This window comes from Lipophrys pholis, assembly GCF_963383615.2.
Source record: "Lipophrys pholis genome assembly, chromosome: 17".
Lineage (NCBI taxonomy): Eukaryota > Metazoa > Chordata > Actinopteri > Blenniiformes > Blenniidae > Lipophrys > Lipophrys pholis.
The window spans coordinates 16,866,988-16,883,824 of record NC_137643.1 but is presented as its reverse complement, the minus strand read 5'-3'; the positions used below and the strand labels follow the sequence as shown (position 1 = coordinate 16,883,824).

Sequence of the window (16,837 nt, the reverse complement as noted above, 5' to 3'; positions counted from 1 at the left end):
GCAACTGAATCGCATCGTTATCCCTTAAGCTTCCTATTTTGTCCTGCTAAGCTATGCTAATTGCTAACTATTTTTCGCTTGAGAGCGATTCAACCCTCCCACATCAATCCCAGTAAAAATTTTCACCCTTCAGTGGTTCGGATTAAGTTGCAGCCATTCAATTACCACTGAGTAAACATAAAGATGTTGTTGTTTACTAGAAGAAGGAAGGAGCACATTAGAGGGAAGCCTCCAAAATAGCAACACTGCTGTGTTTATGAAGCCAGCCGTGGGTGTGCGCGCGGAGGTGAGCAAATATTCCATGATTACTATTCCTCTGCGGGGGGGCACTGCCGCGGGGGGGGGGGGGGGGGGGGGGGGGGGGCAAAAATAATCAGCAGTGCGGCCGCATGCTGCGAGCAATCCCACCGATCCTTTTTCTACCCGAGTCACAGGGAAAGACACGGAAAGCAAATACGTCGATGACTCATGAGGACCGATGCTAAAATGCGTCCTTTTAAAGTCCACGTCCCTCCTGTGTGACTGGGAACAGCCCTGCAGCAAAACACTGAAACCGTGGCACTGAAGAGTGTGCACGTGTGATAAGAAGAAAGATGAAGCATGCCCAGAGATTGTCCTCCCTGCTGCTCGTGTGTTTTAGCGTTCCTCACAATTAAAGCTCAAGGGCAAAAAAAAGAAGAAGAAGAAGAAGAGTAGAAATCGTCTTCCCATTCATAAAAGAGGAAGGGGGAGAAACTAAGTGAGAAAGAGATGGATCAGACTATTACATCAGTCGATGGGCCAATTACACCTATCTGGGAATACATATATATCACAGCTGACTGGACTGTGGAGATGATTACAGTTCAGAAGGCAGATATGATATATAAGCGGTGAAATCCAGCCACTTTTAAAGGGCCTGGAAACCATCAGAAATTTGAAACTATTAGTTCCCTGAAGTGAAACTGGCTGAACACGCGCCGTAATCAAACCTCACTGTGTGACAGAGCGTACCTGTCAAGTCTCTCCTGCTAATTCTTTTCAGTAAAATTCAATCATTTATACACTTTCCGCATCCTGACTTTTGAAGTTTACAGCTGCAGCAATAACTTAAGTCCACTCGGAGTAAATAAAGCACAGTTTTTCTCAGGTTTCTACCTGCCGTTCTTCTCTGAATTCAACAGTAACCTTCTTTCTTTCTTCAAATATTCCCTCCCTCCTTCGTTACCCCCCCCACACACACACACACACCATTTCCCTTCCCAGATGCCCAGCCCACGGAGGCGGAGACGGCCGTGTGGAACCAGGTCAGCGCCGTGCTGGAGGAGGCTCATGGGATCCTGGCCGAGCTGCAGTCCTATAACGGCGCGGGGCAGGAGATACGAGAAGTGAGCACGCGGCGGTGGATCAGCACCGATAACAAGTCTGGCTCGTAGGGAGATGCGCACCAGATATAGACGGAGACAGAAACGTTTCATGTAATGTCGTCACAAGACACAGGGCTAGGATTCTGGGGGTTTTCCTGCGAAAGCCGCTGATAGCTCGCCACATTTATAAGTGCTGAATCATTTCCTCGCCCTACTTCCCCATGTTGAGGCCTCAGAAAACCGTGTTCAGCCGCCCCTGCCCCACGCCTTTGCATGAATTTCACTTTCTTCTTTCAACAATTTACCTGCAGTCATGTTAGAAAAACCTCAGCCGCTGCACAGGCTGCGATTACTGACAGCAATAGTTCACGTTTCAGTTTTTCCAGCAAATGAAAGAAATTCTACACGCTTCCAGCAAAAAGAAAGTCCAAATGTTAATAAAAAACCAAACTGCTCGCCGTGATTGTATCATTATTACTGTCGGGCAAATATGACTGGAAGCACGGATTCAAATCTTCATCAGGGATTTTCAAAGTTAAATCCCGGTCAGTGAACATAAAACTCTTTTCCCATTCCATTGAGATCATTTTCTTGAATGAAACCGGAAAAAGCCTTAAAGAGGCTTACTAAGCATTTATCTACGTCTGAGTCTAACTAAAGTTGTGGGGTTTATCCTCCTTTGTAAGGCCATGTGATCTGAATCATGATGCCTTTGTGGTGCTAAAAGTCTGAATTCACTTAAGTGGATTTTACTTAGTGTTTTTTTTACCACTTCTTACTTTTGCTTAAACAAACATTCACACCCTCAGCTACCATGTTAGGGAATTCAACTACCGGAGCCACAGCCGTCTAGTTCAGTTCAGACTTTTTTTCTTGATAATTTCACCCTAACCTTCATGCCTAAAACTTGATTAACTTTTAGCAAGAAGGAAACACAATCTAATATATTAGAGAGTCACAGCCACTTTATAAAAATCTAATTTTAAGGAATTGTCTCCACTTGTTTTCTGTTCATTCTGAACTCTTGATCTTATTTCACTGTATTGGCCTTTTTTCATTTTAGGTTCAATAAACGCTAATCAAAATTTGATCTGACTGTTTCGATAATTGCATTTATAAAGAAAAGTTTACAAGATATGTACTACTGCAAAAACATAATTACAAGTTTTTTTTTTGTCTAGGCATCCCAAAAGATTTAAAAAAAAGATAAAGTCTTATCATGTCAAAACAACTATTTGGCAAAAGACAATGTTGTTCAAACTTTGAGAGAACTCATTCCCACACACACACGCACGCACACGCACACGCACACGCACTTGATCTAAGTATCTGATTATCTATTATCTGACATTTGGTTTCTAAATATAATTTAAATCTAAATGCACTGTCCACTCTCGTCTCATTTACGTCTGCTAAACACTGCAGTGCCCTGCTGTTTCAGGATATGAATTAGTAACCATCACAATGGATAAGTGGTTTTTAAACATTCACGTTGTAAGTGGAAACAAGTTTGTACAAAGCGAACAATAAGAAGTACCTGTATCTGAGTTGATTTGGTGTAGAATGTTAAAGTTACATTACTCTGGCACATTGTGTTAAGCCTTGACCTTGAGTGTGAGGGATCCAGGTTTGAGTGTTGAAACCAGCCAAAATGTCAGGAATTCAATTGATACAATAAAATGAACCTTGTTTCTGTCTCAAGTTCAGGAGAAAATGAAAAGGGTTTTTCACTAAAGTCAGACATGGCTGTAAGGGAGTCAGCTACGAGGAGATGGGAAGGTTTTTAAGTAATTTTCGGAAAGAAACATCTGCTTGTGTTCCTTGCCCACAGGCCATCCAGAACCCAGGTGACCTGGCTCTTCAGGAGAAGGCCTGGAACGCAGTCTGCCCCCTGGTGGCCAAGCTGAAGCGGTTCTATGAGTTCTCCCTGCGTCTGGGTGAGTGGGGGGGGGGGGGGGGGGGGGGGGGGGGGTTTACATGAGTTCATATCATCAGCAGCACTACTGTAACTGTATCGGTCAAGGTGTGATGTGGGTTATCGAAGCTTTTCTAACATCCATCCTTCTTCAGCAAAAGGTGTCATATCTCTCTTTGTTTATCACACTTTGGGACAAGCACGCGTGAAATGACTGGGCTCTTATTGTCATCTGAACGTCTTGCAGTGCATAAGCGTGCTCAGATTTGTCTTAGATTACTCCCGCATGCCAACACAACAGTGACAGGGCGTGCAACTGGGACTGTATGTGACAGACTGTGCTGTTCACACTTCCTGACAAACAATGTGAGGACGAAAAAATGGGGTGCATGCAGCTTTTCTATAAGAACGGGGAGAGTTCATGTGGAGGGGGGTGAAATGAAGGGAGCAGGGTTACATACAGTTTGAGTTTGACAGCGTTCTGTAACACAATCATTCGTATGCCGTCATGTCCTCCCTGCCATCACTGCAGCATCCTGACCTGGCAGCCAGGCAGCCGTTGCTACGGAAACAGTACATGGTCGTCCAGCAGATAGAGAGACAGGGAAAAAGAGAGAGAGAGAGAGAGAAGTATGAGTAGAGAAAAAGGAGTTGAGCTGCCGCCTCTGCTTTGCCTTCCAATAATACATTGATCTCAGGGACATTGTGTTCTCAACTTACCAAACAACGGAGGCCGACTAATAATTGATGATAATGTATCAGCGCTAATGCATCGATGTACAAAAACCCCACCTCGGCGGTACAAAGGATCGAATCCTAATGGCGCAGGGTAAAATCTAAACACCTTTCCTTTTATTTATTTTTTCTTAGCTTCATCCGTCACTTGATGGAAGAGGCTAAGAAGCCACGTGTCCAGTAAACAAACAGCTTTGGCGTCTCCTCACGCCGTCCGTCATGATGAGCTGTCAGGAGTCAGTACAGAGGGTTAGGGACTGCGCTGCAGGAGGGACCCTGGGGTTTACGCCCTGACCCTTTAGATGAAACACTTCAATGTTGTATTTATAGAAGGCCCCTGATCCATTTTTAATGCGGAGGAAGGGATGGGGCCTTGGGAGGATTTGCTGCGGAGGCATTACTACTACGTAGAACCTCTTGGGGTCCGGCTCGGCCTTCTCATTTGTCTCATCCCGCAAAGCAGCAAAGTGTCTTGGTTCAATACTGCATGTAGCACTGGGGATATGTCCACTGACACGGGAGCCAGAGGGCTGTCTTTGGTGCACTCCTCCCAGGATACATGCATTCAGTTAGTGTGAGGGAGAATTATCCCAGCATCTGTGGTTACAGTGGGCAAAAAGAGTCTGTCAGGGTTAAACTAGCTCTCTTCTTAGACAACAACAGCAAATAATTAAAGCGTGAAAAGCCACTTTCCCCTCTTGAGCCGAGCACTAAAGACCCCATGAATGGAAAGTAAATAAATTTCCTTAATTTCATGTACATTCGTCTGCATTTATCAGCCCAACAACTCACAAAAATCGAACGTCAAATTTTCCTCTTCCAGGAAAATATCGTCAAATGTCTGATGACTCATGCTGCACTCAGAAGAGTTCATTAACTCCACATGCAATAGAGATGCAAATGCAGCTTAGCGGGTGTCTCCCCTGCATTAAAAGCAGCACCAGAAGTAGTGGGGATGTATTTTGCACCAAGAGCAATTCCAGAACGCACCCTTCCTCTCAACTTTTGCAGGAAATATTGAAAAATAGGGAAATCTAATAGCACTCAGTTTCTGGAGGTCTTTGAATGAAGATTTATATGTAGAGCTTCACAGCGTGAATTTTTTTGCTCAAGTTAAATCTCAGTGCGAGCCGGCTGACCAGCGGCGCTGAGCCCTAAGGTCTCCTATTCTGCTTGATGTCCGCCCCTACTGTGAAAAAAGTGCAGGATCCAACAGGCAACCCCCCTGTTATCACAAAAAAAGAGATGACAAAATCCTCTTATCTGTTTGTGTTGCCTCAAATTTGTGTTCTATTTTGTTTTCAAGTTTAGGACATGAAAGAGTCTTATGATCCTGGCCGGATCACAGAGAATTACAGCAGTCGGATCTAAAAAGAAAAAACCCCAGAAAAACCTGTACAGGGGCTCGCTGGAAAAGATGAATTTCTGACATGGAAATGCGTGTATCCTTGCAGAGAATGCCTTGCGCAGTCTACTGGAGGCGCTGACGAGCCCGCCCTACGCCCCCATGCAGCACCTGGAGAGAGAGCAGGCCCTGGCCAAACAGTTCGCCGAGATCCTTCACTTCACACTCAGCTTTGATGAACTGAAGGTGGGAGGAATCACTTCTCGTTGTAATTACAGTCCTCAGACAACGACTTTTTAACCACACCGGCAAGTCAATATGTACCCGCTTTAAGACCCGCCACCTTTCTCTCTCACCACGCAGATGACGAATCCAGCCATTCAGAACGACTTCAGCTACTACAGGAGGACTATAAGTAGGAACAGGCTGAACAACCAGCAGGTGAGGAGACGCGATCTGGCCCAGGCGGTTGTTGCTGTTGCATACGTGATCAAACGTTGAGCCAAAGCAACATGGCATCACTTTCTCTCTTTAATCTTTAATGAGTCAAGTGGAGGTGTTCCCTTCCTCCGAACAACACAAAGGGATGTACAATCAATATTTCATCTGGTATTGGAGGTACACAAATTAGAAGCTGGATTGGCTTCATCATTACACTCATTTTACCAGCATGCGAGACACGATGATTGGATTCGCGCAGCTCCTGATTAACGCTAATGCTAAGCCTCCCATGTTTGACATCTGTGTTCTTTTTTTGGTGTGTGTGGCTTGCAGCTGGAAGCAGAGAACGAGGTGAACAACGAGATGGCCAACCGAATGTCCCTCTTCTACGCAGAGGCAACACCAATGCTGAAGACTCTGAGCAATGCCACCACCAAGTTTGTTTCAGAGGTACATCCTCCAAATGATCAATATCTAGTACATGGGGTCCATGGAGTACAGGATTAGGCGCAACTTTACAGAGGGTAAACTTCATAAAAGATTGTTTTGCCAATTTTCTACATCAAGTTTAGAAATTTAGATACAACCGCAAACTGCTGAATAGTCTTGTTATTTCCCCTCTGAGACCAGACTATGCATTTGTAAATTGATGCACTGTTGTTAGTTCCGTCCATTATCACACTTATTATTGCCACCGCGGTGCAAGCGCGGCGCCAATTGTGGGGCGACACGTTTCCGCGACGACCGAGTGTGACGGCATGAGGAGCGTCACGTTTCTATGACAACCGAGCATGTCGACGAGGGGTGCGAACTGAATGGTGTTTCCCCACTTAGTGCTGCTTCTTGAATCCCATTTATTTGTGCACCTCCGCTTCCTGTTTTAATGAGTGCATAACTCATTTTGACATTCTCAACACAACGTTTTTCGGCACATGGTGATTAAGGCTCCTTTCTACAAGGCGTTGGCCTGACACTGCAAATACATCACTGTTCCTATGAGTCGTTGGTAGTTAAAGAATTATCCACAATGAGTATTTAATAGGAGTAATACAGACTTTCTGAACACAGGTTTTGGTGGTAACCTTTTATTCTGAACCAACAAGCAAATTACAGACAATATTCTGAAGCACTGCCCAAACGTTTTTAAACGTGTCCTGGTTCTCTTCTGCTTATGCTGTGAAACGCCTGAGCCGTCACCCCAGGCACCCTCTGCATCAAATCTCTCCACCACAGGATCCTTCGCTGTCAAAACACAGTTTTCGCGTTAGGGTGGGAGCCGTCATTTGCTAACTTTACATCTAAGTGCATCCTGATGGGACACACCTCTGAGAAATCCTTTTGGGACTCATGCAAAATGTAGAGGACAAGCTGCTGATGGGTGCCTTTTAACAGAGCAGCCTCAGAGGCCTCCGGCTCTTTGTCTCCACCTTGTGGTGGAACATTTTGTCCAGACGGCGCAGGGACACATGCCCACTGTGGAAAATACTTTCCACTTTTGCTCCAACCTCTCTTGTGTCTTTCCCTAGAATAAGACCTTGCCCATAGAGGACACCACGGACTGCCTGAGCACCATGGCCTGTGTGTGCCGCGTCATGCTGGAGACCCCGTGAGTGCTCTATCCCACTTCCTTTCCCTTTTCCAGTTCAATCGCCTCTTCCTCAATCCATCTCCTTCTGGCTCTCGACGAAGGTCAGAGGATTACGTTTTAATTAATAGGCCTTTTTCAGAGCGTCTCACATATGAGAACCTGATTCAATGGACTGAACAAAGTTTGACTCATAGAGTCCTTCATGCCAAATTAAAGATGTTTAATCTTCCTTATTCCGATGTGTGTCTGTGCGAATGGAACGCCATCAGTAATTGGTTCTCTCTCCCTTTGTAGTTGCTCCGACGCGCTGTCCCACTGTTCGGCAGCTCTAAATATAACAAACGTTAACTGAAGACTCTTTGGGTAATCACTTTGCTCCGCGACTGTCTCCTTCACAGGGAGTACCGCTGTCGGTTCACCAACACAGACACCATGCTGTTCTGCATGAGGGTGATGGTGGGCGTCATCATCCTGTACGACCACGTTCACCCCGTCGGAGCATTCGCCAAGACCTCCAAAATCGACGTGAGTCGAACACGCCGACACGCACACAATCAGAGGTCCAATCATATAAGTTGTATTTTACTTATTAAAAGTACAGCAGTGGGGCCATTTGTCTGAATCGAGAGTTTTTCACACGACTCAACGATCAGAAGTCGTCAGTGTTTCACCATCATCAGTAAAAAACCTTCATAATAAGCATCCTTAAAATGATATATTCAAACCTTCATTTTAATAACTTAATGCAGATTCCGTCAACACTGTGTGAAAATAAGTTTTTATATTTGGTGAGATGGCCTAAGTTAGTTATAGCTGATCAATGGTTCTCATGAAAACTTTCAAATTAGATCAATCAATCTAAATATGATCGACCACTAAAAGCTTTCATGGTTTCATTCTGAGCGAGGAAAACTGAGGGGGTTCAGATGAAATAATAGCATTTATTGTATAAGTAAATTTATGTGAACCTGTCTGAGCAGTACACGCTTAATCACTGTTCTCTGCTCTATTGAGGGGATGGATACCAGAAAGTAGGAAACTAAACCGGTGTGCATTGATGAGTTTAATGTGGAGAAGCTAAACCCAACTTGGGTTTGCAAAGTGTCAAAATGAAAAAGAAGACATGAATTGTTTTTTTAACATGAGCATGATCATGAGTTTGTGAAAAATGCATGCTGAAGGCTGCATAAATCCTGTGATCTGAGAAACAACAGGCAGGATTGACCTTCAACACTTTATTCTTTAGAAAACATCAACTTTTTCAAAATAGATTTTGCAAAGAGTACACCAAATTGAAAAATATTCAGTATGTATTTATACATTTCTTGCATTAAACTACGGTAGACATTGGATTTGTTTTCATTGATAAGTTGATGTGTGAAACTGTGCTTAATGTGCCAAATGTATCCTTGTCGTTCTCGTCTTAATTCCTACGGCCACTAGAGGTCGCCTTATACCTTTACACAAAACATTCAATCTACCTGAGCTCTGGAGAAGACAACAAACAAATGTTTATTCGCCTCAAAGTGCAGACGTATGTCTGCTTCCCTGAGAAGTAATTTGCCTTTAATAAAGGTGTGCACTAAGTCGGTGTTTGAAAAGCTGCTGACCTTTCACGAATGTTTTGCGGTGCGCAGATGAAGGGCTGCATCAAGGTGCTGAAAGAACAACCGTCCAACAGTGTGGAGGGACTTCTGAATGCACTGAGGTGAGTATAACCAGAGAAATACCTCCGCCTCGAGACCGAACCGGTATGTGAGAGAGCTCAACGCTTCTTCTTCTCTCTCCAGGTATACAACACGACATCTAAACGATGACAGCACCTCCAAACAAATCAGGGCCCTCCTGCAATGAAAGACCGAGGCGAGTGACGGAGAGAGAGGAAGAAAGAAGAAGAAGAAAAAGGAGGAAACAACCGCCTGTGGCTGATAAACCTGTTTGTTTACAACGAACAAAGAAATTCATCTCCAGGTTAAGAGCGACCTGATGATACTAAGAAGAGAAAAATAATTATATATATTGTCAGCTGTCCATCATTCTGTCTCTCATTTTGTAAAGTAATAAAAGAGAAAAAAAGCCAGAAAAGAAGATTATAGATATATATTAAAAGAAGCGAAACACAAGCAGCAGATGAAGAGTAGGTAGGGTTAAAAGAAGAAGCTATATTGGAGGATTTACAGTCAGAACCAAACTGAAAATGGAAAAAAAAAAAAGAAAGAAAAAAGAAGCGTTCATGTTGCAGCAGTAGTCTGACAAGTATTTTTGCACACACTTTGAAAACAATGCCATCTCCTCTCCCCTGAAATCTGACCCCAAAACTGGTTCCCAGATACTTTCCTGTGTCCCTCCCTTTCACACACACACTCATACAGCTGAACTGGCGGGGCTTCCAGCGGTCCAGGCGAGCCGCGGCCTCTCCGTCTCCCCCAGCTGCACCGATCTCTCGCCGTTCGGGCGGATCGTGAAGCAATGTGATGGATTCACTCCGGAGATTTGCTTACACCTGTTTCGGTGCAGCTGGAGGAGAGGAGACAAGTGACGAAAGCCCTCTTTCTTCCCACTCATCCAACCTCCCTGCCGGAGATGTGGTTTTTCCTTGGCACAACAACAACAACAAAAAGACTGACACACTCATATGTGCCCTGACGCTGTTTATGTTCCAGCACAAAAAAGCATCTCGTGACTTGTCTGGCTTTACTTGAACAAAGTCGTTCACTCTGTCTTTCTCTCCATGGTGCTAACGTGGTTTAGAGATCACAGTAATCGCTTGTTAGGCATCATTTGGCTGCAGCCGACGCAGGACATCGAATAGGTTCAATCTCAGATCTGTGCTTTCACATTAGTGCGGAATAACCGGCAGGAATGAGGTTTCGCAACAATTGTAGAATCCGAGCAAACCACAGCACACTTTAATCTCTTCACCCAGTGCCAAAGCTGATTGGTTTACGCTTTTATAACACCACTGAACCGGGCCGGGAGCGAGCCGGAGGGGTGTCGTCCATCCACCTTCTGCGAGGACTTGAAACGGCCGAGGTGACAGGTGGCAGACACGCATACACGAGTTTTCAGAGAGAGCCGAGACGCTCCTGTGTAAATAGGCTTTTCTCAACGGGCATCCGCGCGGCCCACTCGGGTCCTCAAGGAAAAATCACAACCATCGTCAAACACCTGCATTCAACTAGACTTCTTCCTTTTTTTAGGATGAGGTCGAAGTCATTCACAAAGTGGGATAATAAAGTGAAAACAACAACAGAAAAAAAAAAAAAAAGATTTAAAAGCAAGTGCTGTACTTTGGATGTCTATAGCCCTTAGTCTAACTTAATTTGATCTTCTAATATATTTTCTATACAGGGGTATGTGCACAAGCATATTCTGTATAAATACATAGATGGCATGTTGTAAAAGTTCTGACAGAAAAACGTGTAAATAAGGTGTTTTTATTCATTTTTAATTGTTCAGTGACGCTGAAATTGGGTATGTGTTGTCTCTCAGAGTTACCATGCGTTTTGGCTTGGGCCATCGGACTTGCCGTAGTCATAGGTTTCAGAACTTCAGCTTCATAAATGGCGAGCGAACCGGAGGGAGGGGAGGGATGCTACGGTGTGGGGGAGGGAGTGGGGGGGCGCGTCCATTTGCTTGTTATTTTGTATATTTTGTGCAACAATAAACTTGTCATTTATTACATTCAAAAAAAGCAATGTCCCGTGTCTCTAAGTGGGAGGAATTGCGAGTTTTGCCAATTATTGCAACAGAACTGAGGAGCATCTTGTTGATTTGATAAAACACCATATTTACGGACGATTGCAGACATTTTTTTTTTTTAACAGCCGGACCCTAACATCAAACTGTTTTCATCAATCTGTTATACCTCTTTGTACAACTTATTCCAAGGGGTGTGCAGGTTGTTGACTGTGGACATGTTTTCTGTGAATCACAGGATTTCAAAGAATACCAGTCAAAAGTTTGAACACACCTTCTCATTCAGTGTGTTTATTATTATTTACATTGTAGATTCTCACTGAAGGTGTCAAAACTATGAATGGACACATAAGGTATTAGGTAGTAAACAAAAACCTGTGAAGTAACTCAAAACACGTTCTATGTTTTAGATTCTTCAAAATAACCACATAAACACATTTTGCAACCATTTTAAAGGAGTTCCCAGAGAGGGTGAACACTTGTTTGCCTTTTTGGCTTCACAACTCGATCCATTTCATCACCAATATCTGTATTGGGTTGAGGTCAGGTGACTGTGGAGCCCGGTCATCTGGCAGCACTCCATCACTCTCCTTTCTTGATCAAATTGGCCCTCACACAGCCTCGAGGTGTGTTTAGTGTCATTGTCCTGTTGAAAAATAAATGCTGGTCCAACTAAACATGAACCGTATGGGATGGCGTATCACTGCAGGATGCTGTGCTCGCCATGTTGGTTCAGTGTGCCAAACATTTGGAATAAATCCCCAACAGTGTCACCGGCAGAACCCCCACACACACACACCATCACACCTCCTCCTCCATGCTTCACGGTGGGTACCATGAATGTAGAAACCATCTGTTCAGCTTTTTAGCTTTGCTGCGTCGTTTCCAAGCAGCTACCTGATTATACTGGCCTGATTCACACAGTCTCTTCTGAACAGTTAATGTAGAGATGTGTCTGTTACTAGAACTCTGTGTGGCATTTATCTGGGCTCTAATCTGAGGTGCTGGTAACTTACGATTTCTGAGACTGGAGACTCGGATGGACTGATCCTCAGCAGCAGAAGTCACTCTTGCTCTTCGTTTCCTGGGCGGGTCCTCATGTGAGCCAGTTTCTTGGAAGCACTTGATGGTTTGGGCTTGGGGACACATTCAAATGTTTTTGGAAGTAATGATGGACTGTCGTTTGTCTATAATTAGCTGATTTGTTTTTGCCATAATATGAATTTTAACAGTTGGGGCTGTCAGCTGTGTACCGACCTGACTTCTGCACGACACTACTGATGGTCCCAACAACATTAAGAAGGCAAGAAATCCCACAAAGGAACCCTGACAAGGCTCAGCCGTGACACGAAATCCTTGTCATGAAGCCCAGTGAGAGAAAGTCAAGGGTTCACAGCGTTCCTTCATAGATTTGATGTCTTCAGTGAGAATCTACAATGTAAATAGTCAAGAAAATGAAGAAAAAACATTGAATGGGGAGGTGTGTCCAAACGATTGACCGGTAGAGAATATACAGTGTTATTCACACACACTATCCGTCCATTGGGAGCAATTCATGGTGTAGCATCTTGCTCAAGGACATTTCAACATGTGAACATTGGAAAAAGGGAGTCGAACCTACTCTACCTACGACCCACTCTACCAGTCAGCCACACAGCAACAGTGAGAACAACAACACACTAGAATTATGTCAGCGAGGCAAACAAATACTGGCAATATTTTGACTACAGACCTGTTGATCCAAACTCTCAAGGCAACTATCAGCTTGTTAAATATCAAACATGTAGATATGCTGTAGTTAATATTAAGATTTTTTCTTGACTTTGGTACCAATATTTGCACATCTTCCACCCATTTGCAGAGAATGACAACATCTTCTGTTTACCAACTATTGAAATGTAGACAAAGTACACCATTTAGATGTTTGAAACATCAATCTGTCCATCTGTCTTCAGGCCAGCGATCAGTCTAAAGGTAAGACATCCATCCTCCATCCACACTCACCAAACATGCAAAGAAAGAACACGTCGACTCCACATCGACAAGCTCTGGATAACGTACAGGTTTGCATGCACACCCACCTTTATCACAGTCATTATTGAAAATAAATGATCAAACAATAACAAAGGAAAACCACTCAGTTTGAACTAAATGAATACGCAAGTGACACATTGACCCAAAAGGTTTTCTCACCAACAAGGTGTATTTAATCCTCCAGAGATGGTTTTAAATGTGAGATCTCTCATACAGAGCTGCCACTCATCAGGACCTTTTGTTTTTATTCACAAAGATTTAGGAATCATTTGTCACCAGTGAGTGTGTTATGGTACAAGGTGTTCTCCCCCTGCAGCATGTACTTCAGTCGTTCCATTATTCTCACCACAAGGGCGCAGCAAAAGATCACTTTCCAAAACGCAGCCAAACCAGGCCAATTAGGACAAAACGCACAGACGTAACCAGCATGATGTGGACCTAATGATAATCATTTTACATTAATTAAAATGTGAAAGCTGGTAAGTAATCAGCAACACTTAATTCTAAAGTAGCATTAAAAGGTTATAAATGTGAGGTCTTAATACTGTGTATATGGTCATCATTCATAGTGGTGAAGTTGTTGCCACAGCAACAAGGTGTAATTTCAAGCTGTGTGGAGTTTGCATGCTCTTCCTGTGCACACATGCAGGGTTTATTTCCTCCCCATAATCCAAAGACATGCTTGTCTCTGACATTTTGTTAGCTCTGGTACACAATTCCTGTCTCCTCATGATCTGGGATGAAGCGGGTTCACAAGATGGATGGATGAGAGGTTTCTGCCATCAGTGTGTGATGTAAAACTGAGCACATTTAATCCAAGATATGATTGCAGTCCATTCAGCCTTACAAGGTCTGTTTGCGCTGTACAGTACAGCTGCCGCAAAATGGAAAGTAGGGCAAGGGGGCACAGGAGAGCCTGTCAGAGAATATATATGGAAAAGACAGCAGCAGGCTGACACTGTACCGTCTCCTAAGGTGAAACACAACTGCTGGGAGAAAACAAACAGGCACTCATGAATTAACAAGTAATCAGATGTCAAACACAAGGTGAATGAGGTATTTTGTGGTTTTTGAAAGGCAGTGCTGAGTGTGTTTGTGGTGTGGAGCGGCTTTGGCTTTGTGCCCTAACTGTCATGTAATAAATAAGGAACCAGTGTCTCACATTACTTCCCTAACATTTAAATTCAAAACACACACGCACGCACAGGCACACACACACACACACCTTGTTCAAACCTTTTTTTAATGTTTATCACGGCAGACGATGCAGAAACAATGAAACAACACCGGCTTAAGTCAGACCTGCAGGGTGACTGAGGTCGTACAGCCTGCACCTTTTTGACCCAGCACACCTTTTCAATCCTTCGGGACGCACTGTGCTTTTCCACAAAGCAGCCATCCATCCATCCATCCATCCATCCATCACTCTCACTTTAAACCCTGGCGGTGCCACGAATGAGTCGTTGTCATGAGCATGAAGTCAAGTGACCATAATGCACCGGTTTGATCACGTCTGAGGAAAACTTCAGTTAGACTCAACGGTCGGACTTATCAGATATGACGTCAAAGTTCCCCTGAAACGTCCCCCTCCTGCCTGGTATCGTGGCGCTCTTTCTCTTTCTTCCCTCCTGATGCCGCGCCACAGTTTGGGCCGGACTAATCAAGTATTAACCGTTAACTGCCAAAAGGAGGGAACACCTTATCAACCTAACTGGGAGTGATACACGCTCTCCAGTGGTTTCCCTCCACTGGCTTCCCCTTACCGCCTTTCAACACACACACAGCCTTTTCTCCCCCTCATTTCCCTTTGTCCTTTGTCTCACTCTTACACACCTAACTGATCTCTTCTCGTGCTTCATATCAGCAAACACTCGCCAACCACAATGTGAATCAGCGCCAGTTACCAACTGTTGTCCAAGTGTGCTGAGCAACTGTGCTGAGCAACAGATCCGTGGTGTGTGTGTGTGTGTGTGTGTGTGTGTGTGTGTGTGTGTGTGTGTGTGTGTGTGTGTGTGTGTGTGTGTGTGTGTGTGTGTGTGTGTGTGTGTGTGTGTGTGTGTGTGTGTGTTCTATTCAGTGGAAATGCATCATTCAGCGCTAATGCAACACATTTTGTACTCCACTGAAAGACAGCTAATGCACTTAAATTAATTTTTGGTCTGAAAATCACAATCTTGGGAGAAAAACGTGTCTGTGGAATAAACAAGTCGATGTTTATTCATTCTGCTCTATTCATGCAAGGCAAATTCACATGACTTGGAAACACATCAAAGCAAAAACAGGGTCCAGTTTGTGATCATTAAAAAAAAGAGAAAGCAAACGGTTATAACAGGAAGGAGATGTGAGATGTTTAAAGATAATAGCTGCAGATTATCCGCACAGTAAGTTGCATCCCCTCTTCAACTGTTTTGAAAGAGTTGATCTTCGAAAGTTTGCTTGGTTTTGATGCTTGGCGCCCTGAGGAAACCTGTTCCAGTGAATCCAGTTAATCAGTGATGCAATTAGAGGCAGAGACGATTTAGAGCAGGGGTGACAAACATAAGGCCCGTGGGCCAAAACTGGCCCGCAAGCGTCTCCAATCTGGCCCGCCAAACCACCGACAAAATTATAAAGATTTCAATAAAAATTGGGGGAAACCTCCGCAGCATTCCTTCATATGATGATCTCTCACGTGTGGGCATGCGATCGCTAAGTCTTGACGTAATTCAAACATCCGTATCACGTGTGTGAGTACCTCATTTGGGCGGGAAAATACATGTACCAAATGTGCAAACACAAGTGCTTGAGTTCTGCATCCATGCCACGGCCACACATAACCTGCAACAACAGAACTCACAGATATTTAATAATCGATAGCCCACTTTACATAACTTCTCCACCTGGGATCAAATATCACACATGCTGTATGTTTGCTGCATGACAGCGGTGCTCCTTCAGCATAAAGCTGGTGAACTGCAGCCGCAGCAGCAGATCTGGGATCTACCGCAGCGCAGCGCTTTGAAACACACCAAGAGTAGAGGAAGAGAATTTATAGTATTCGTGGGAGTGAGACCCTCTGCTGAATCCTCCATCCCAAGGTTTTTTCAGGTTTTTTTTTTCCTCTTAGCATGTTGAAACATACAACTTCTTCATATAACAGGGCCCTTTGTTAGAAACGGGGTGAAGGAAGGAGGGGTGAAGGAAGTGTGTGTGTGTGTGTGTGTGTGTGTGTGTGTGTGTGTGTGTGTGTGTGTGTGTGTGTGTGTGTGTGTGTGTGTGTGTGTGTGTGTGTGTGTGTGTGTGTGTGTGTGTGTGTACAACAGCTGCTATTGGTCTACATGCCATCTAAAGTTACATATGGTTGCATAACACACTAAAAACATGAAGCAGCCATGTGCTGCTACACACATGCACATCTGTCCCACAGTACCTGTGGGAGGCCTTACACTGGACCGCCAATGTTTGACTAACAGTGCAGGTTTAAGAGTGGAAACAGTTCAGGACGTCAGCTTGAGGTTTTCATGAGAATGTGCAGAATTAGATGTCAGAATTAAAAGCATTTTAAAACAGATGATATATATGTTGCGTGAGGCTCTCTCGTTATTGTTGACGGGGATTTGTGATAAAAGCCGAAGAGGTTAAAGAAATGTACTTTAGCTTTCACTAGAAAATCCAAAATGCTTCACGTTCTACTTGATTTGTGGTTAAGTTATGTTAAGTAGGAGAAGAAGGGATATTTAGACTAGAGGGAGCAG

At 44.0% G+C, this 16,837-nt stretch overlaps 1 protein-coding gene across 8 annotated transcripts in view; it reads left to right on the top strand.

Annotated features, from left to right (window-relative positions):
- The window catches only part of fam49al (family with sequence similarity 49 member A, like), a 33,954-nt gene extending 24,301 nt beyond the window's left edge, over nucleotides 1–9,653 (top strand). For all 8 annotated transcript variants that reach the window (XM_080484852.1, XM_080484849.1, XM_080484854.1 and 5 more), the window contains 9 exons: nucleotides 1,246–1,367; nucleotides 3,178–3,283; nucleotides 5,451–5,587; nucleotides 5,705–5,782; nucleotides 6,116–6,232; nucleotides 7,309–7,388; nucleotides 7,769–7,895; nucleotides 9,008–9,078; nucleotides 9,161–9,653. In XM_080484852.1, the coding sequence (XP_080340978.1) occupies nucleotides 1,246–1,367; nucleotides 3,178–3,283; nucleotides 5,451–5,587; nucleotides 5,705–5,782; nucleotides 6,116–6,232; nucleotides 7,309–7,388; nucleotides 7,769–7,895; nucleotides 9,008–9,078; nucleotides 9,161–9,224 (902 nt within the window). In that variant the 3' untranslated portion in view covers nucleotides 9,225–9,653. The remainder of the gene's footprint in view (nucleotides 1–1,245; nucleotides 1,368–3,177; nucleotides 3,284–5,450; nucleotides 5,588–5,704; nucleotides 5,783–6,115; nucleotides 6,233–7,308; nucleotides 7,389–7,768; nucleotides 7,896–9,007; nucleotides 9,079–9,160) is intronic.
- The last annotated feature ends 7,184 nt before the right edge of the window (nucleotides 9,654–16,837 follow it).